General features: G+C 46.7%; 3 protein-coding genes across 7 annotated transcripts; 2 read left to right on the top strand and 1 right to left on the bottom strand.

The window, feature by feature from the left end:
• Window positions 1-28: 28 nt before the first annotated feature.
• On the bottom strand, window positions 29-3,238 carry mettl23 (methyltransferase 23, arginine). The gene is made up of 5 exons (XM_080487384.1): window positions 2,443-3,238; window positions 2,056-2,160; window positions 1,671-1,908; window positions 1,366-1,450; window positions 29-1,166 (listed from the first exon to the last, which is right to left on the bottom strand). Exons 1-5 carry the CDS (start codon window positions 2,521-2,523, stop codon window positions 1,004-1,006), a joined length of 672 nt encoding a protein of 223 aa, XP_080343510.1. The 5' UTR covers window positions 2,524-3,238; the 3' UTR covers window positions 29-1,003.
• jmjd6 (jumonji domain containing 6, arginine demethylase and lysine hydroxylase) lies at window positions 2,774-7,292 on the top strand. The gene is made up of 6 exons (XM_080487365.1): window positions 2,774-3,163; window positions 3,749-4,137; window positions 4,822-5,108; window positions 5,987-6,122; window positions 6,225-6,369; window positions 6,565-7,292. Exons 1-6 carry the CDS (start codon window positions 3,035-3,037, stop codon window positions 6,694-6,696), a joined length of 1,218 nt encoding a protein of 405 aa, XP_080343491.1. The 5' UTR covers window positions 2,774-3,034; the 3' UTR covers window positions 6,697-7,292.
• LOC308124417 (uncharacterized protein) lies at window positions 7,251-18,990 on the top strand. 5 transcript variants are annotated; one of them, XM_080487380.1, is made up of 5 exons: window positions 7,251-7,512; window positions 7,771-8,046; window positions 14,354-14,825; window positions 15,445-15,544; window positions 18,089-18,990. In XM_080487380.1, the coding sequence occupies exons 2-5, from the start codon at window positions 7,813-7,815 to the stop codon at window positions 18,201-18,203; spliced, it is 921 nt and encodes a 306-aa protein (XP_080343506.1). In that variant the 5' UTR covers window positions 7,251-7,512; window positions 7,771-7,812; the 3' UTR covers window positions 18,204-18,990. The 5 variants fall into 5 exon arrangements, 4 of the variants coding, with proteins under 4 accessions (XP_080343506.1, XP_080343507.1, XP_080343505.1 ...); XR_013936292.1 differs by lacking the exons at window positions 7,251-7,512; window positions 18,089-18,990 and adding exons at window positions 16,842-16,941; window positions 17,231-17,579 and having other exon boundaries at window positions 7,519-8,046; XM_080487381.1 differs by lacking the exons at window positions 7,251-7,512; window positions 18,089-18,990 and adding exons at window positions 15,902-15,957; window positions 17,231-17,579 and having other exon boundaries at window positions 7,519-8,046.
• The last annotated feature ends 1,085 nt before the right edge of the window (window positions 18,991-20,075 follow it).

Genomic DNA, 20,075 nt, shown 5'->3' with positions numbered 1-20,075 from the left:
TGAAGATGTGGAACAAATTCTGTTGGATAAATGTCATTTGATTCTTTATTCCACATTTACAAAAAAGACATCAGGTCTGCTGTTGGGGAAAAGGAAGCCAAACATTCCCACATTCCTTATTGGCAGAAAGCCCACAAACATAACATATTTGGCATTAACATCCCATTTAAAAAAAACTCAAGATGTACCCTTTTTTCTGACTTACATACTTTAATGTATGTTATGAAGAACACTGTGAATAACCACAGTATTTGTGACAGCAAGTTGTGAATGCAAAAAAAACTTTCACCAACCAGATGCACATTTAACATTGTTCTTAATATAACCCAAACCTGAACCCAACAAAGTTCTTCTCTTGGGTTCCTCTGATGAACCTCACGAAATATCACTGGTTGTTACAGGATGTGTAGGGACTTGTCAAAACAAAGAAGGACAAAAAAAAAAATGCTTGGTTAACCAGTCTTACTCAGACTGAGCGACATTTATTTCCAGCATTCACAGCAACAATACAAACTTCACAAACACCTGTTTGCTGCGAGTGCAGTTTCTGTATCTCCATATGATGTTTCTGACAAAGATCGAGCTGAAATACAACACGAAGCTGCTCCCATCCTACTAGTCCGTTAAATGTGCTGTCCTCTCATCCTCAAAATATATAAAAAAATAAAATAATTAGTTTCACTGAAACTCACCCAACATTATCCAATTATTAGTAGTACATTATGAATATCTATCTGAATGTTTAGCCTGTAAAAGACTTTTATGCGCAACATGTTTATTGTTGTCACCATGGTAACTGTTACCTAACTACATCAACTCTTTTGCCAAAGGTACTGAAGAACTGTGTTGTAATATGTTCACCGTTGCCATAGAGACAAAGACACAGGCAGTCTCTCCAGTGTTCATGTATGTGGTTGATTTGGAGCTCCTGAGCTGGGCAGCTCATGAAGAGGAGGATGAAGAAATGTCCAGGAGCCTAAATGGAAGTGATGCACTTCTTGTTTCAGTGGTCCGTCCTCAGACGGACCACCATCATCTGCACGCTGTGACGTCCTGGCAGGTTCGAGCCGGCCAGCTGAGGTTCATTGGCGTCAAACTCGCACAGCGGCACGTGGCTGCAGCACAGCTTCCAGCGATGCAGCAATGTCTCAATTGACCAGTCTGCACTGAAACACCACAGAAGAAGAATGGGATCATGAGGTTGAGAATGGGGCTGCTGTTCCTCTCATCACCTGCAGGAGGCGTCAAACCACACAGAGCAGGACCACTTCAGCTCTGCAGTCAGTGGACCACTGAGAATAGGCGCCCCTTGCAGGAGGAGAATATTTCAGCCACCACATCACCACAAAGCATAGAAACTGAAACCTGCGCAGCTGGTAGGAGGTCCAGAATTCAGCGTGGGGGCTTTTCCTCAGCAGGAAGGAGACTGTCAGCAGCACATCCTCAAAATCTGAAACAGAAGAACCACAATACACAACTGTAAAAACAACAGCAGCGCAAAACAGGTCTCAGAGTTAGTCCTCCACATGAGTCACCATGGTAACATAGTGCTGAGCTTATGATGCCTTCATGAAACTACTAACAGTACCAACATCCAACAATTGTACAGATAAGCAACAACCATATTCATGACACGGAACAACTTTGTATCCAATTGACCTCTGACCCACCTTCAGGCTCGTAGAAGACGTCTGACCCAAGGATGACGTCCACCTCAGGGAGCAGGAGGAGATCAGGGGAGACCTCCCCCCATGTCAGCCCTACCACTCCCACCCCCCGCAGGCCGTTAGCCTCACAGCTCTGTCTGCAATTCTGCAGACACAACGGCCAATCAGAGCCGTCTGTCAGGGTCACGTGAGCACCGCAGCGAGCCGCTACCACACCTGGAAGACTCACACCTGCACCCAGCTGAACACACAGGGAATCATTAGATCCATGCGGAACTAACAGAGCAAAAAACATGCAGAACAGCAGCTGTGCAGGACAAGAGCTGGATGTCACCAGTATAGAGCATTCCGTGCCCACAGGGGGCGCATTGATGTAGAGTTCTCTCACCTCCAGCACTTTGCAGCCCCTCAGCTTCTCTCTGTGGGTCCACACATACTGAGCCAGCACCACCGCACAAGGCCACACATACATGCCGAACTGAGGGTCCAGAACCTGAACACAAGTATACACACACAATCAGTAAATATCAAACTACACTAACTCACTGTTGCCCATTAGTGTCCAGGAGAGGCATTACTAACATGTTCCCCGCTGCAGCTTTAATTCTGCAGTCAGCTTCAGGTGTGTGCGTTTATGTACAATGATCGTCTCGTATGTGTGGGTGCACACAGTGATTTTCAGGTGTGTGTGTGTGTGTGTGTGTGTGAAGTTATAATGTGTATTTGAGCATTTGTGTGTATTAGTTTATTAATTGTAAACAGAGCAGAAACACACCTCTGGGATGGACACCGTGAGGCTCTCCTGGCTCCTGTCCTCTTTGAAGGTGAACAGTTTGTAAGCTCCGCTCTGCTCCATATCGCAGGATCACTCTTTCACAGTCTTATCATCACGTCATCTTCAATAAAACTTTAAAAAAGTTTAAAGTTCACCGACTGCCATGCCGCCCTTTAAAGCGTGTCGCAATACTTCCGTATAAAACACAAGAAAGACGCTCCACAAGCCAATGAAATGTCTGAGCGGGAAGGTTCGCACTGCGTCTAACCAATTGCCGTCTGGGATGTGTGAACGCTGCAGCCAATGAGCTGTCGATATCACGTTGAGGGGCGGGCCCTCTGTGTGTCAGTCATTCGTGCAGAAGCATTGTGTTCGCCGCTGCTAGCTAGCCGCTCCGGTTATCCCCGTTCGGTGTTTCCCGGAGTTCACCGGGCAGGAAGCCGCCGCCTGGGTCACCCCACCGGAGCGGGGTTGTGTCCGTGGAGCCGCGGACAGCGGGGGATAGCGTGGGAGCGGAGCGGGGCCGGTGGATGCGTCGGCGCGGCAGCCCCGGGTTAGCTGGAAGCTAGCAGAGCCGAAGCCGGGAGGAGGAATGAACCACAAGAGCAAGAAGAGGATCAAAGAGGCCAAACGCAGCGCCAGGCCGGAACTGAAGGACTCGGCGGACTGGACCAAACACGGATACCATGACGCCTTCGACCTGTCGCATGCCACCGTCAAGGTGAGCAAACACGACCCGCCGCAGCCGTGGGGGCTAACAGGCCGTGCGGCTGGTCACGTACACCGCGGAGGAGGCGGGTCCGGGGGCTCGTTCACTCCGCTCAGCTGGTACACACACCGGAGATCCGGTACACACACACACACACTTTGGACCGGGTACACATTGACATATGTCCAAAACACTGTCTCAATCCGCCTATTTTGGAACCCAGTTCTGTAATTTTTGACATCAGTATAGATCCTGTTTACCCTGTGGAGCCGGTACAGACTCTAACATTACCCAAATCAATGTCTCCACCGGTCCACGCTCATTGGCACCCGGTGCTGTGCTGTTTGACTTCAGTCCAGCAGATATCCGGTTCTTTCTCCTGCAGGAGTGTGAATGGCTTATTAGAAAATGTGATTCAGCAGGTTGTCAGTGTGTAAGAGGAGGAGGTCCTTCCTGTTTCTGCACTGGGAACTTCCTTCAAGTATTCGGGATTGTCTGACTTTGTCTGAGTTTATTATTAGAAACATTCAGGTTGTCTCTCTCCTGACTGAAGCAAACAGGATCCGAGTGTTGAACCCTCTCCTTTTCCTGTTTCAGGATAACGTGGAGCGTGTGGACGGCGTCCTGGTCAGCCCGGAGGACTTCATCAAGCGCTTCGAGCGGCCGTACCGACCCGTGGTGCTGCAGAGCTGCCAGGACACCTGGCCCGGCCGCGAGAAGTGGACTTTGGAGCGCCTCAAGCGCAAATACCGCAACCAGAAGTTCAAGTGCGGGGAGGACAACGATGGCTACTCGGTGAAGATGAAGATGAAGTACTACGTGGAGTATCTGGAGTCCACGCGGGACGACAGTCCGCTGTACATCTTCGACAGCAGCTATGGCGAGCATGCCAAACGCCGCAAACTGCTGGAGGACTACCAGGTGCCTGTCTTCTTCAGGGACGACCTGTTCCAGTTTGCCGGAGAAAAGCGACGCCCGCCGTACAGGTGAAGCCGCGTTAACAGATAGTAAACAGCACATCCAATTCACACAACATTATCAGTGTAAAGTAAAACTACTAAGTCCAAGGAGAACACGTACTGGGAGTCATGAGACTCTGAAGGAAATATTCTTATTATAGTCCATCTACTGAGCATGTGCAGAAGAATTATTTACTGTGGCCGAAGTGCACAAGCAGTATTTCAGAAAAGTTGTGTTTCGTCTGGAGTCGGAGCATTTTCAAAAAGCTCAGTTTTCAGTGGCTCCAAGCACCGTCACATAAACAGACCCCCAAAACCACAGGGATCTAAGCTGCACCTTTAACCATGAACACACACACACACGCACTTGGAATATCAAGTTTACCTGCACGAACTACCTCTATCTGTGGATCTTTAGATGGTTGCTTGGCCAGTTATTTGATTGGTTGAATAATTGTGGGTTAGTTGGTTAGTCATTCCGCTGTTTACTTAGGTGTGTGTGTTTATGAAAATCTATTAAATGGTACAGGTCCGACCATAAAACAATCTATTGCCAGCCAAGCTTCAGACAGGTGTAGTACCAGGTGTGAGCAGCAGGTGGAGCCTGTCAGCGTCAGTGAGGTGAATGTTGCACTGAAACTGCAGCTCTACTTCCTATCCACAGTCCAGTAAACAGATGTTCTCCTTCTGTCTGTCCCGCCCCCTCCCCAGGTGGTTCGTGATGGGTCCTTCCCGCTCTGGAACGGGGATCCACATCGACCCTCTGGGTACCAGTGCCTGGAACGCTCTGGTTCAGGGCCATAAGAGGTGGTGCCTGTTCCCCACCAACACGCCACGGGAGCTCATCAAGGTGAGCCGGGAAGAAGGGGGCAACCAGCAGGACGAGGCCATCACCTGGTTCAACGTGGTGTACCCCCGCACGCAGCAGCCCACCTGGCCGGCCGAGTTCAGACCCCTGGAGATCCTGCAGAGGCCTGGAGAGACCGTGTTTGTGCCTGGTGAGTGTGCATGGTGTTCCTCAGGGTCTGTGTCCAGTGAGAGCGGAGCATCACCTGGGTGTGCTTGTGGTACATGTGAGGACGAGTTTGTGTGTGTGAGAGAGCTGGTAGGTGTGCAGACAGTCCAGGTGACCTACATGCTCACGAAGGACGGATTAAAGCCTCAGCTGCTCTGCTGGCGCCACTCCAGGATTTATACCTCACACACACACACACACACACACACACACACACACACACACACACACACACACACACACACACACACACACACACACACACACACACACACACACACACACACACACACACACACACACACACACACACACACACACACAGAGCGTATCAAGTGGAAACGCATTGTTTTCATTTGAGAAAAACGGTGTTCACACTGCATTCTGAAAACAGAAATCCTGAAAAAGATGTAGTTTTCCTGTTGGGCCACTAGTTGATGCTGTTGTCTGTCTTCGTAATGAAAACACACACACGCAAAGAACAACACGCTATAAACACTAACAATGGGCGTAAACAAACATTCGCATAGACAGACGACCAAGTTGGATTGGTAGTACGGTGACTCAACTTCATATGAACCAGCAGGTCTCTTACCCTTTACGCTTGGTTAATTGTATTATAATAGCATTTGTAGTGATTTTTTTTTTTTCTTATTTTTTCTTCTCTCTATAAGCTTCTCTGAATTTGGACCATCGCTGTAAAGCCGAAAGAGCCCTTAACCTATGAGGGTTTTTTTTTTTTAGTGCATCAAAGCACCCTGTGATCTTTATCTGGGAAAGGTGCTATACGAATACACTTTACTTACGGACTCGTGTAAACAACAACAATCACACCTTGTGTGTGTGTGTGTGCGTGTGCAGGTGGTTGGTGGCACGTGGTCCTGAACCTGGACACCACCATCGCAGTCACTCAGAACTTTGCTAGCACCACCAACTTTCCCATCGTGTGGCACAAAACGGTGCGCGGGCGTCCCAAACTGTCCAGGAAGTGGTACCGGTAAGAAGTGAGGACACGCAACCACACACACCTACACACATATACACACTCATTGTGTCCAGAAGCTGAGTGTGCGTGTGTGTGTGTGTGTGTGTGTTTCAGCGTCTTGAAGCAGGAGCGTCCTGACCTGGCAGCGCTGGCAGACAAAGTGGACCTGCAGGAGTCGACAGGCATCGCGTCGGACAGCTCCAGTGACTCTTCGTCATCCTCCTCCTCCTCATCTTCGGACTCCGACTCTGACTCTGAGGTACAGGACATACACACACACACACACACACACACACACACAGAAGATAAGTCACCTTTTACCTTCTGTAGAAACACATGTTCCCAAGTTCAGTCTTGAGCAAGTTGTTTTGATCTTTGTTTCCCGCTGTCACTCTCCTCTTCTTCCTTCTTCTCATTTTCCTCTCCCCTCTCCTTCCTCCTCGTCTTCGTGCAGGGTGGTTCTGGCTCCGAGGGCGACCCCGTCTCTCACCGCAGGAAGAAGCGGCGGACGTGCGGCATGTCGGCGAACGGAGACACAAGTGGCCAAGATGACTGCGTCAGTAAGGAGAGGAGCTCCTCTCGGTGACCTCCACACCCCGCGCCTCCTCCCTCAGACCCGCCGCTCCTCGTCAGGAGCAGGAGGAGGAGGAGGAGGAGGAGACCAGTCATCACTGTGCTCGCCATGAGGAGGCGGGAGTCCTCCACAAACACCTCCTGCTGCAACTGTCCAAGGTTCCTCTGAGAAACAAACAGATTAGTTTTTCTTTTAACAGACTTAATTTTCTGTCAAATAGCAGAACACACACACACACACTCACACAGGAAGTGACATCACAGCTCCTACAGATAGGAGCCGCGAGGAGGAGGTGCAGGATTTCCACGATTTAGCTTTAACAGGTTCTCTGGCTTTTGGGTCTCCTCCGAGTGGAGGTGCAGTGTGAGGAGGAGGAGGTGCAGCTGTGCACTCCAAGCTTTTCACTACTTTCTGACACGACAGGAAGTGAACGAGTGTCCCTCTGAGTTTTCAGAATAAAGTGCCTCCAAAAGCCCAGCGCCTGCGTTTGGGCGGAGCCTGTGGCGGTGCCTTCCGGTGGTGGGTGGGGCCTTTGGGTTGTGGGAGGAGCCTCTGACTGCTGTAATGGCTTTGTTTGTGTTGTTGAATAAAACCTTTTTTTCCATGTTTCTGCGCTTTCTGTTTGATGCTGTTTTCCTAAAGAAAGACTCATTTGGGACGTCAATCAGGGTTAGTTATTATTAGTTATGGTAGTTGGAGATGGTTAAGTCGTTGGTGGATCACAAGATAAAGAAGTGGGTTAAAAAGATTAAAGTAAAAAGGGGTTAATGAGGTCTGATAGTTAATCCTCAACCTGAACACCTGTGGAGTGTGTGTGCGCGCGTGTGTGTAAGTGTATTTCCAAGTGTTTTTCTACGTGTGTTGTGTGTGTGTGTTTCGAAATGTGTTGCTGTGTGTGTGTTTGTAAGTGTGTCCCTGTCAATATGTGTATTTCCAAGTATGTGTGCGTGTGTGTTTTCCCATAAGCGTCTTCCTGTGTGTGTCTTCGCGTGATGCGTGTAGGTCCTCCAATTAGTGGGCGTGTCCCCGGCTGTGCGTGTGTTTGTGTGTGTATGTGCCTGTGGCTCAGAGTGTGTGTGACCACAGGCTGACCGACACACTCCGTCCTGCTCCTCCTGCTGCTCCGACATGGACCTGGACCCCGCCGTCCTCCTGCCGGCCCTCCTCTTCACCGTGGTGGCCATCTACTTCGCCTCCTCCTTCCTCAGTAAGAAGCCCGACGCCTCCTCTTCCTCCGCCGCCGCCAACAAGAAGCCTAAAGTCGGGTATGGAGACGAGATCCCCCCGTCCAGAGCTCTGGCTCCCCGCAGAACGGAGCCCCCAGCCCCGCCTGTGAAGGTCCCGGAGGTCTCGAAGCCCATAGTGAGTCATTTTAAACTTTAACACTTTACATGGACACCCACTAAAACAGAATTTAAAATACCTACGAGGTGTTGTTGAAGGATATTTCTGTACTTTATCAGTTAAAAGATACAATAATCTTCCACCTTGCTTTCTGTGCATATTTGTTCCCTCCACATTTTTATTGATAACTGTATTAGTCAGGTGCACTAACTGTTAGTATTGAACAATAAACAGTTCGATAACATTAAACTGATTTCAAGGAATTTCTGATAAGAAGTAGATAATAAAATGTTGAATATTTATGAGGAAATGTTTTGACCGTTGAGTTTCAGAGGACTCCTGCTGCTTACAGCTGGTGTATTGATGGTAAATGGTTAAACTGTGCAGGACAGGTTGACGTAATCTCATCAGAATCCGACTTTATTCGAAGAGGTGAAACATGCTGTTGTAGTTCTGCGTCCTGCCACCAGGGGGCGAGTCAACTGCCCGTGCATGGGGGTTTCACATCGGTCAATAAAACTTTGTTTTTGTGGCTTCATCTAATGGTGCAATACAACTGTATGGAGAGTGACATGTGAAATAAGTCTAAAGATCCACCGGTAATCTAAACCGATAGCAGTTTGCCTGGAGAATGGTTAAAAAGGACTTTTTAAAATATTAAATTTGAGACATGAACTTTAAAGTGTGAAAAACGTAAAACTGTGTCCGCCTCTTTAACTGAAACTGTGAGCTGGTTCCACAAGAGAGGAGCCTGATAGCTGAAAGCTCTGCCTCTCATTGTACTTTTAGAAAACCTGGGAACCTCCAGTAAGCAGCAGTCTGAGAACAAAGTGTTCTGTTGGGGGAATCTGGGACTTTCAGATATCATGAAGTCTCTCAGATGTTGTGAGCCAAATATAATAACTTCTGTTTTCATTCAGGAGCCGAAAATTACAGCTCATCCAGGTTTTTATGTCTTTAAGACAGGCTTCTAGTTTAATTAACAAATTGATCAGTATCATATGGTTTCACAAATACATTTATGTATCATCTGCATAACAATGGAAGTTAATGGCATGTTTCCTGATAAAGCATGTATAATGTGAAGAAAATCTTTACACGGAACCCTGTGGAACTCCATGTTTAACTTTAGTCTGTGCTGGAAAGTCGTAATTAACGTGATCAAAGTGGAACCTGTCTGATAAATATGATCGAAATCAGTTTAGTGCTTTACCTTCAACCTTGATGAAATGTTCCAATCTCTGCAGTAGGACGTTATGATCAATAGTTTCAAATGCTGAGCTCTAACAGGACCAGAACGGAGACCAGTACTTTGTTTGAGGCCATGAGAAGTTCTAAAACATGACTGAAAAGACTCAAGTAGATAATTTGCATGTGAATGTTCACACAGCCGACTCAGAAATAAAGGGGAGGTTGAATATTGGCTTGTAACTCGTTAGAACACCTGGATCAACGGCGAGCTTTCTAACAAGAAGTATAATAACAACAACAACCTTAAAGGCTTGTGGTACATAACATTTTACTAAAGATCCAATTTAGCATTGATGTAGTAATCAAGTGGAAATGGCTTTAAACTAATAAGTTGAGATTGGATCTAGCAGGTATGTTGTTTTAGCTGAAGCCACAACTGAGGAGAAGTAAGAGCTCTTTAGGATGGAAGCTGTGTGACTGTAAAACAGGTTCTATTGACAAATCTGAAGATGTGGTTTACAGGTCAACTATATGCCTAATAGAAGTTTCTTCAGTCTGCGTTTGCTGCATGGTGTCTGTTTGCGATCGATGAGGCTGGGTTCCTTGTGATGCCAATTGGTTGGATCTGCCCGTTGTCACGGTGACGGGATCTGGTTGAGTGGCGGTTGACGCACACAGAGCAGCTTTGTGCTTGGTGTTTGCAGGAGAAGATGTTACGCAGGTTGGACGTGTCGAGCATCTCCGCGACCTTTTAAAAAGCCTGTAGAATGTACAGCGGCGACATGCGATGGCTATATTTGGTACCATATATGAATCCTATATTTACACCTGTGTTCACGGTGTCACATGTCTGAAACACAGTATGGGTCTGCAGGAGGAGGAGGTGTGGTCCCTGTGATATTTCTGCTGACTTGTCCGGCAGCTCTGAGAACTGTCAAACTGGAAGCTTGTCCTAAACCCCGATGAGGTGTAATTGTTTGCTCCTAAAGTGTTTGTTGGGAACTTGCAGGAGAGATCGCATCACTTCAATATTCTCGTCATTGGCTTTCTGTGGAAATCTGGAATAGATTGTAAAGTTCTTGTTTTAACTTGTAAAGCTCTCAACAAAGAGGCTCCATCGTATCAGTTTCACTACTTTTAATGTTAGGGTTAGGACTTTTCTATTTAATAAAGCTGAAAGTGGAGGCTGGTTCAGGCCACCCTGAACCATTTTCTATTGAAGCTGCCGTAGGTTTAGATAGTTGGGAGATCTTTTCTGCACTGAGCTTCTTTTCTTTGTCACTCTCCTCTAAGCTTGACACAAAGCAGACTCTGGAGAGTTTGTGTCAGTGGTCCATATTTGTAGTCCTGTGTTTCCCATTTCTGAGGCTTCGGACTTCCTTTCGGCAGGACGAGTGTTTTGGAACCGGTCTCGCTTCATAACGGGTTTGTAGTGTGTCTGGTGTTCCTGTGATGTCACACACACGCTGACATAATACGCTATCAGTACAGTTTGTGTATGTTGTGTGTCTGATAACGAGCTCTCCGACAGCTGCATTGGATGGCCTCCGCTGGCTGCAGTGCATCATGGGAGCAGAGACGGATACACAAAGGGCGTCTGTTAGTGCACACAAATCGTTTGTTGTTGATTTGAAAAAAGAAAAAAAAAAGAGAGAGAAAAGTTCTGTCTGGACTCACAAAGATGTTTAGTTCGTGTCAGACACTTTGAGCTGTTAGTTGGTAACAATGAGACGGTGTCAGGAATCAAACCCACAACCTTTTTGTCACTGTAAGACTCAAATAAGAATCACAAAAGGTTTTTTTTCCATTTTTATAGTTAATATTTATAATATAATAGCGCCGTGTTTCTTCAGTATGAGTATCAGTCACTCTGTGTTGTTTGCTGTGCTGGGAAGTTTAGACATGAATCTGCAGCTAACACCCCCTCCCCACACACACACACACACAGAGTGCAGCATGTGCTGCCCCATGTATGTTCTAACATGTCGTACCCCCCCCCCCCCCCCCCCCCCCCCCCCCCCCCCCACAACCCTCTGACCTGCTGCCACTAAAGAGGAGCTGAAGCAGCTGCTGACGTTGGCACAACATCCGTGTCGCACACTGGTCTCCTTATAAAGAAACTGACAACGTTTACGACTCCTTCGGCTCGCTGTGACATCACATCCTGATGATCCCGACTCTCGTCAGGAGCTGAAACACACGCTTCACTCAGAAAATGGAAAGATAGATAAAAGAAATCCCCAATAAAGTTGCGATCCGCTCTGGCCTGATGTGGTCTGATTTGGACCAGCGGTGATGGTGACTTCCTGTGCTCGCTGCTCCTCCTTTTGAGGAGAGTCATTATCTATTGGGTCTGACCTCACTCCTGGTTCAGACCCCCACCGCTGGATGAAAACAGGGCCAGAAAGACCAGTGGAACCAGGGCTGTTAAGAGGGCCAAGAATATTAGTGGACCAGGAGGACTGGAACCACAAAGGACAGACGACTCGCGTCTAACTGTATCTAAGAGTCTGTGTTTCACAGAGTCTGACGTGCCGGTGAAGGACTCGGTTTGCTCAAACTCAATTTAAATTATTCTAGAGCGTCCTGGACCATAGACACCCTACCGCACCACGTCTCGCTCTACTGGTGGAGGAAATATTGACCGCAGCGAGGCAGGAGAGGAAGTCTAAAGATGCTTAAAGTCTGTTGGGGGCAGGGCGAGAGTGTCAACACGACATACATCCGGGGGAACCCGTGTTCGATTCCCGTGTCACACAAACAGGAAACAGAAGTAACGGAGCAATGTTTTATAAATCCAGATGTACCGAAGTGAGAGAAACTGAAGTTGACTGTTTGTTTATCATTGTCACCATGGCAACCAGTAGATAACGATTACCACTCAAACATTTTTGTAGGGTTAACCACTGTATCATCACCTGTTGGTTGTTAGGAAGGGAGATGAGCCTCGCCTCACGTGTCTGGGCCGCAGAGAAGCGAAGCTGCTGGTGTTGCAGTGATGAAACCGTACAAACGCAAAGTTTCCCCACATTCGAATGCATCCTGAGATCCGAAGGCGTCCATCGTCTGACAGAGGCGGCGCTCACGTTGCCGACCCGGTTTCCGTGGCGTCCTCCAGACGCGGGTCGGCATGTCCTCGGTGTGTGGCAGCTTTACGGCGGCGGCGCGGCCTCACGTTACACGGAGATACATTTACCAAAAGATAAATCAAACGCCCATCCTGCTGAAGCCTTTACTCAGTTACTTTCAGGCTTCTGCAGTTCTCAACACCTATATATTTATACTTTATTGGTTTTAACCCTTCAGCGGACGGGAGACCATATTTGATGACTTCCTGTTTCCTCCACGCCAACATTACTTGATTGTATTGAGAACACTCTGTCCAGGAGTTTTATTCACATTCATGGATCAGGAACACGCTCATATAAAAGAAATACAATAGCTTTGTGTGATTACTTTCCCCCACTCTCTCTCATCTCAGAGACAACCATTACAATTCCCATTCAGGAGGGGGCGTTAAGAAGAAAACCAGCCAAATGACAACAAGGCTATAAAGTGAAGTGAACATTTGAGTGTGAACATGGAGGTTTCCGAGCTCTACCCTAAACAGTTGATTGGGTCGACAGTGGGAAAAGAGACGAGTCCTCATAACAAGCAGCAGAAATTTCCCAGTTTTTCATTTGATCAATGTAAATGAAGCAAACACACGGAAAGAAATGAAGAAACATGGAACCCGAAATACGATACGGCCACGAGTCACAGCCAATCAGAGGTTCAGCTCTGTCGACCATCCTGCTGAAGTTTATGAACCTTTTGAAATACTACCACACAACTGGGCCTTTTTTTTTAGCCACAGGAATGACCCCCAGAACTAAATTCAGACCGAATCCGGCAGGAGAAGCAAGTTCCTGTGATGGTTCCTGGTATTCAGGAGAAGTTCCAGCTGTCATGACATTTTGGGAAAAGACCCCATAATGGAAAACAGTAGTACTGGATAATAGATTACGTTAGTACTGGGAAGTTCTCGGAAATGGTCAGAAGTACTTGGAAGTACTCTGTGGTGGACTGTACTCGGTGAAATATCTTGATGCTCAGGAGTACTCTGTAGTATTCAACAATGTACAGGATGCAATAGCATGACTTTTTAGGCTTTTTAAATATTTAAATCTTTTCTGCTCTGAATCATAAAATATGTTTTAGTTGTATTCTGTACCAAATTTATTATGTCTCAATTTCATATGATAATTTTTTTCTTTATCTGATCATTTTTAAAAACGTCCTCAAATATTCCTCCTCAAACTTTCCATTTTAAAGTATTCTATAGGGGCCTCTCTTCATTTTTAGAATCATGAATCTGAGGGGACCATAAACGAGGCATGGACCAAAAAAAGACACAAATCAAATCACGGGGCGGGATGGACCGTAAGCTCCGCCTCCCCACAGTTTATCCTCCTGGAGGTTGTTGGGGACGTCTCACTAATGTCCACGTTAGCTTTTCGCACCCCTCTAATTTCAGCTTCAGTGGTTTCAATGAACTGATGCTCGGTCCCAAAGACGTGTGTCAGGAGGCGCATCTCAACCTAAGCTGTTGAACGTTTGCGTGTACTGGTGACCGCTTGGCCGGGTGTCGTTGTCACGGCGACAGTAAAGAGGTTTCTAGGTCCTTTGTCCAGTTTTTCTTTTGAACTTCGGTTGCGTTGCCGGCCTCTCAGAAGGAAAAGCTGCCGCGGAGACGAGACGCAGGCTGGGCTCAGCGGGACGCAGGACAGGTGCTACGAGAGGAACTTTTATTTATACCCGCTCGCGGCCGACGTGTCGGAGCTGTCAGGTGTCGGAGGACATGAGGAGGCTTTTATTTGTCCTGCTGTCAGAGGCAGGAGGCAGCCGATCCTCCACCAGCTGCTGCAGGAGACAGGCGGCCTCTAGACCTCCAATAGAACCACTAGTTTACCTTTTGCCCTGGGACGTTTGGACGCTCCTGAAGCTGACGTGATATCATAAGTCTTAAAATGTATATAAAAAAACTTGACCTCCACCTCCAAACAAAGCATCAACAGTTCGGTCACAACCCTGAGGTCTGTGATGAAGCATCGTCATGTCTATTAACTGTTCTCAAATGTTCTGCTTCTTCCAGGTTGTCCCACAGCCAGAACCAGAACCTGTCCCTGAGCCAGTGAAAGAACCTGAACCAGTGAAAGAACCAGAACCTGCACCAGAGCCCGTGAAAGAACCAGAACCAACAGCCGCACCGGAACCTGTCGTACAGCCAGCTGAAGTACCAGAAGTAGCTGCAGAACCAGAACCAGAGGCTGTCCCAGAACCAGAGGCTGTTCCAGAACCAGAGCCTATTCCAGAGCCAGTTGAAGTCCCAGAGCCAGTACCCGAACCCGTCCCAGAACCTGTGGTAGAGCCTGAACCAGAGCCTGTGGTAGAGCCTGAACCAGAGCCTGTGGTTGAGTCTGTAATAGTACCTGAGGAGGTCCAGGAGGCCAAATCTGAACCTGCACCAGTGGAGGAGTCTATACCCGAGTTGATCCCTGGATCTAATGAGCCTGTTGAAGAGGTGCTGGAACCAGAACCAGAACCAGAGCCCATCCTGAATGATGGTAAGACCTATAGCGGGTGGGCTTTGCAGTCAATGGTTAGCTGTGTTTTATGTCAGACCTGTGAGCCTCTCTGAGGTTCTGGTCTTGGTGGTCCTGGATCTTAATTTACCACAACATGTTGGAAGTACTCAAGTGGTTTCACGTTCATTTGATGTGATGACCTGTCGAACGTTAACAAGGGCAATTCATCCTGGGGTTCACCAAGGTCCTATCCTGGGTCCTCCTCTAATCCACATGTTACCATCAGAATATAGACACTCGGCAGTACAAAGTAACTGAAGTACAACACCAGTGGAGTTCATGAAGGGTCCTGAAGGGACAGTCATTACTGCAGACGGCAGGAAACGGTTATGGGTTTTACGACTGAAGGCAGCTTGTTTTAAAAAAGAATAAAAAGAAATCGCTGGTTTTTAATTCCCTGAGTGGTCCGGTCCAAAAACATATCACCATGGATACCAGTCTTCAGACTGCCGACACAGTGACCCGTCATCTACACGGTAACGATAAACAGGTTATGGCAGGTTTAGGCTAAAATTAATTTGATTCATATAGTTCGTGCGTGTGTGTTTTGGACATGTTTTTTTTACGTTTTTGAGTGTTTGTCTCTCATGTCTCTCAGACGTGGCTGCGGCTGAAGAAAAAGTGATGTTCACCCCGGGTAAGAAACAAAGCAAGTTCGAGGCCATGATGACGAAGGAGGAGATCGAAGAGGAGCAGAGGTGAGACGTGGTGGGATGAGGTCGCTGCATGTTGCATTGAGCTTCTGTCTCCTGCACGGGTGTTTGAGACGTCCTCCGCTTCCTGTCCAACTCCAACCCGTTGGTCGATCCTAGGTCGGTTGTTGGGTCAGCCATTGTTCGGCCTTTGATCAATCTTCGGTTGGTCGGTGGCCGATCTTTGGCTGCAAGTCAGAGCAGGTCAGTTTCACTCCGACTCGTCTAAAAGCTCCATATGGAGATAGATCAGGTCTTATGATGCTGAATCAGGAGGCAAATGATTGTTGTGACTGCGACACATTGTGTGCTTGACGTCCACCCCCCCCCCCCCCCCACCCACCCCCCCGTATGTGTCTGCAGGATAGAGTTTACCTCAGACGTTACGTCTCTGTAAAAAGTCTCAGTCCAGTCGGACGGTAAGGATCCCCCCCTCCCCCGACGCCTGGGAACTAATAACCAATAACAACTCAGGACTAGAAGTAGCAGGCTTGAACAAGCTGAGCTCTCTGTGGCCCTCTAGTGGTCGTAGTAATGATGACAGACACAATGAGGGATGACAGGCGATGGAGTACACTGATGGAGAAAGTCTGTGTCGGGGTGGGGGGGGCAAGATCAGACTGTTCCATTCAGTCCTTTTTAACCCAAAACCTACATTTAATCAGGGTCTATAGGGAACTTCCTACTGCAGAGGTTCCCAATCCCTTTCTCCTGGACTTCCCACTGAATTTGAATCTATCTGAGGTGACGTAAAGCCAAACTCTGGTGTCCCTGTCCGCCCCCCCAACATGCAAAAGCAGGAACCTTCAAACAATGAGCAATGGGCGGTTTCCGCTTTGCTCGAGATTTTATAAAAGGATCCGACAATTCTTGAGCGTGTGCAAATTACATTTTGACAACCTTGGAGCAGCCGATCTCTCATGCATTCTTCCTCAAGTGCTTCTCGTTTGGTGAACTGGGCAAATATAGACGTTTCATATGAACCCAGAACCCAGGTCGTTATTCATTGGAAAGTTTGGTCACTGTAGGTTGAGAGTATTCCTAAAAGGAAACAAAAAAAACCCTGTAACAATACTGGTTGGTTTTTAAAAGTGCTCTCAGAATATCTCAATGCCTCTTAACTGGACCAACAAGACGTGGTCTCACAGCGACTGTGGAAGTTTTTTTTTCTCACTCGCATAAAACATAAACCCACATTTGAAAACACATTTTCTCTGAACGCTCGGCTGCGTCCGCCCCACTAACCGCGTGTCTAACCGTGTGTGGTCTCCCCCTGCTGGTCAAACCCCGCTGCTGCACACAGTAACTCCTAACACCCTCCTACTGGTCCTGGATCAGGATCAGGTCTGGAGCTGCTCCCCCTGCATGCTGCCCTCTAACACCTGAATGTGACGGAGAGTCAGGTGAGTCTGTGCAGCTCCTACAGACACACACTGTTTGTTTTTAATTACCTGTGTGTGTGTGTGTGTGTGTGTGTGTGTGTGTGTGTGTGTGTGTGTGTGTGTGTGTGTGTGTGTGTGTGTGTGTGTGTGTGTGTGTGTGTGTGTGTGTGTGTGTGTGTGTGTGTGTGTCAGTCAGTCAGTCAGTCAGTCAGTCAGTCAGTCAGTCAGTCAGTCAGTCAGTCAGTCAGTCAGTCAGTCAGTCAGTCAGTCAGTCAGTCAGTCTCTCAACCCATTTCTTCTTCTCTTGCAGCTGATCAGTGAGGATGAAGATGAAGATGTGTAGTTTGGAAATCGACCCCACGTCTGTGTTTTTTTTTTAAATGTCTGAATGAAGAGAAGCAGTGTGTTTTTACTCTTGATTACTCTGATGATTTGCCATTAAACTGTCTTGAGGTTCGGACGCGGCACACAGGCCACGTCTCACCCAGCCTGTCCACTGTGGCCCCGCGGTTGGACTCGGCCTGTTTGTGTGTGTGTGTGTGTGTTTATGTGTGTGTGTGTGTGTTTTGGAATCAAAGTGTGGCGCTGTTTGCATGTTTTTGTTCCTCTGCTCCACTCACATTTTCCAGTTCTGATCATTAAAGAGACGTTTGTCACAATCGCAGCCTCCATTCTTTATTTACCAGCAATCTCTGACTCCAAACACAAACCCCACCCCCCTCCGATGCCCGGAGACCGCAGTTGATCCAAGAACATGATGATGATGATGATGATACTGAAATCATCTGCTCCTTCATCCTGGTGTGGATCTAGTCATAACGGTTTCCTGTTTCAGGATTAAAGCTGATTAAGAAGTTTGATGATGATGATGATGATGGTGGAGCAGCAACTTTACTTTCCAAACACAAGTTTCCTCACTGCTACACACACACACACACACACACACACACACACACACACACACACACACACACACACACACACACACACACAATGCCCCTCAGATTATAAAATCTTTCTTAGATCAGGTTTACCTAAAATAAGATATTTTTGAGAGATGTTGACGAGATATTTCCTCCTCATATGATCCAGTATTTATACGAAGGAAGTGTAAATAGCTGAGTGTGTTACAATATGTACTGTGTGTGTGTGTGTGTCCACCTCCCAGGGTGCAGCAGGAGCAGCTGGCGGCCATCTTTCTCCTCCTCAGGGAGAACCAGGAGGCTCTCGGGGAGGTGACGGAAGGAGAGATGGAGGAGCAGTTGAAGCTTTACTCACTGTGAGACCCCGAGCAGCTCAGACCCTTCCTCCCATCCTCAGCTTCACCGTTACCATAGATACGGGCTAACGATGACCTGCTGCAGTACTCTGAGGGGCCCCCCCCCGGTGGTCGGGGCTGGTATTGGGAGCTGATATCAACAAATAAACTGAGAATATAACTCGATGTACTGATGGAATAAAATCGGTTTTGTCAGTAAAACCTCTCGGAGGACAGTCTTGATCGGCTCCGGTCCTCTTTTAGCTCCGTTTTAATTCCCACACGTCTCTAAAATACGAGAAGATGACATAGCTCTGCAGCGTCCAACTGTGTAATGTCTCCCTCTAGTGGTGATAGTAGGAAACAGGTCCTTCACCCAGCAGACTCGGGTTCGATTCCCTTTTTGTTTCAAACTGTAAATAATTGATAATAAATGTTGATGGAAACAAAATGCTGTGAATTTTTTTTTTTACTTTTCTTCCAAAATGGTAAAATCTGATTCCTCATTTTATGAGTTTACCCATAAATCTTCCAGTAAATCATGATTTTGATGAATTTTGAAACATGTCTTATTCGTTTTTCTAAATTTCAGACACATTTGTTGTCACATTTTTGGGGTTTTGGAATATTCACACGCTTTCGTTATTAAGAAATGTAAAGAAGCATTTATAGTTGCAAATTTTCTTTTCTAACAGTGCTGCTTTCTGGGTATCGTGTTTCCTCACTGTGATTTATTGTCGCTATAGCTGCATATTTCATTCATCATTTCCTTAAATTTTTTGTCTGTGTAATAAATTATTTGAAGAAGTGGTGACTGTGTAGTGATGATTTTTTTTATTTATAAAGCGGAGATTCGGTTTTTAATGTTTCTTTTTTTTTTTAACAACAGAAGAAAGTTATAGTAATAAGATTTTATATGTAAATCAGATATTTACGAAAAAATATGACCAGACTAAGTTAAGTAGCATAAACCTTTTATAATTCAAGCGAAAAGAAATTTGGAAGAATTCCATCTGAATAATATCAGGGCCTTATTGCAAATGTAAGTTCAACTTTATACAGATTGGGGAATTAAGTTACAGGAGGGAATATCTGAAGAAATGAGACATAATATTGGTAAACGTGGAAGGAATTTGCCGGAAGAACATAGCGAGATTGTTCTGAAAATTAAAAAGGGACGATCGCCTGTTCAAAAACTCTGGACTCATGTTTTTTTCACTGTTCTAACTTTAGACAATACTGCATGTGTGGAAAGAGATTAATAAGATATTCGGCTGTGATTTATACAAATCATCTACTGTAGGAAATGTAAACAAAACAACATATGAGAAGAGATGGGAAAAATGGACAAATACCATCTTAAAGTAACTTTACTTTATTTGAATTGTTCGGGTGTTGTTAAAGGGGTCATTTTAAATCGAGCCACGTGACCCGGTGTTCAGGTTCACGTCACAGAACCAGGTCCACAGAACGTCTGGATCCAGAATGTCATGAAATGGAACCGGAACCACGTGGAACCTGCCTCCACACAGTCAGCTGGAATCACATCAGCAACCATGAGAACCATGAGAAAGAGGCGCGGGTGAGACATCAGTGTGTAATACCGCTGACAGCCTGTACGCGGCAGCATTCACCCTCCTAAAGCTTTCCGTTAGTTTGTTTTTAGTAACACGTCAACTCCGAACACGAGACAAGACAAATTTATTTCTATAGCAGCATTCAAACACAAGGGATCCGTCAGCGCTTCACAAGGTATTGAAGGAAATACATTTAAACAAAGGGAGCACACAAAGGAGAATAAAGTAAAAGATTTGTTAAGCGAGACATAAAATATCAAAACCTATTGTTTAAGGTCTATTGTTTAAGGTCTGATTTAAGTAGTGAGTGTGTCAACAGA

The sequence above is a fragment of the Lipophrys pholis genome, assembly GCF_963383615.2.
Source record: "Lipophrys pholis genome assembly, chromosome: 19".
NCBI classification, from domain to species: domain Eukaryota; kingdom Metazoa; phylum Chordata; class Actinopteri; order Blenniiformes; family Blenniidae; genus Lipophrys; species Lipophrys pholis.
The sequence above is the reverse complement of the archived record's forward strand: the minus strand, read 5'-3'. Positions and strand labels throughout refer to the sequence as shown.

Bases quoted from the DNA above. Each gene is read 5' to 3' on its own strand.
- mettl23 (XM_080487384.1), bottom strand. From the start codon at position 2,523: ATGGAGCAGAGCGGAGCTTACAAACTGTTCACCTTCAAAGAGGACAGG. The intron at 2,161-2,442 runs GTGTGTTTCTGC...ACTTGTGTTCAG, and splicing joins TCACGGTGTCCATCCCAGAG to GTTCTGGACCCTCAGTTCGG. The intron at 1,451-1,670 runs GTGGGTCAGAGG...CTTCTGTTTCAG, and splicing joins CGTCTTCTACGAGCCTGAAG to ATTTTGAGGATGTGCTGCTG.
- jmjd6 (XM_080487365.1), top strand. From the start codon at position 3,035: ATGAACCACAAGAGCAAGAAGAGGATCAAAGAGGCCAAACGCAGCGCC. The intron at 3,164-3,748 runs GTGAGCAAACAC...TTCCTGTTTCAG, and splicing joins TGTCGCATGCCACCGTCAAG to GATAACGTGGAGCGTGTGGA. The intron at 5,109-5,986 runs GTGAGTGTGCAT...GTGCGTGTGCAG, and splicing joins AGAGACCGTGTTTGTGCCTG to GTGGTTGGTGGCACGTGGTC.
- LOC308124417 (XM_080487380.1), top strand. From the start codon at position 7,813: ATGGACCTGGACCCCGCCGTCCTCCTGCCGGCCCTCCTCTTCACCGTG. The intron at 8,047-14,353 runs GTGAGTCATTTT...TGCTTCTTCCAG, and splicing joins CGGAGGTCTCGAAGCCCATA to GTTGTCCCACAGCCAGAACC. The intron at 15,545-18,088 runs GTGAGACGTGGT...TCCACCTCCCAG, and splicing joins GAGATCGAAGAGGAGCAGAG to GGTGCAGCAGGAGCAGCTGG.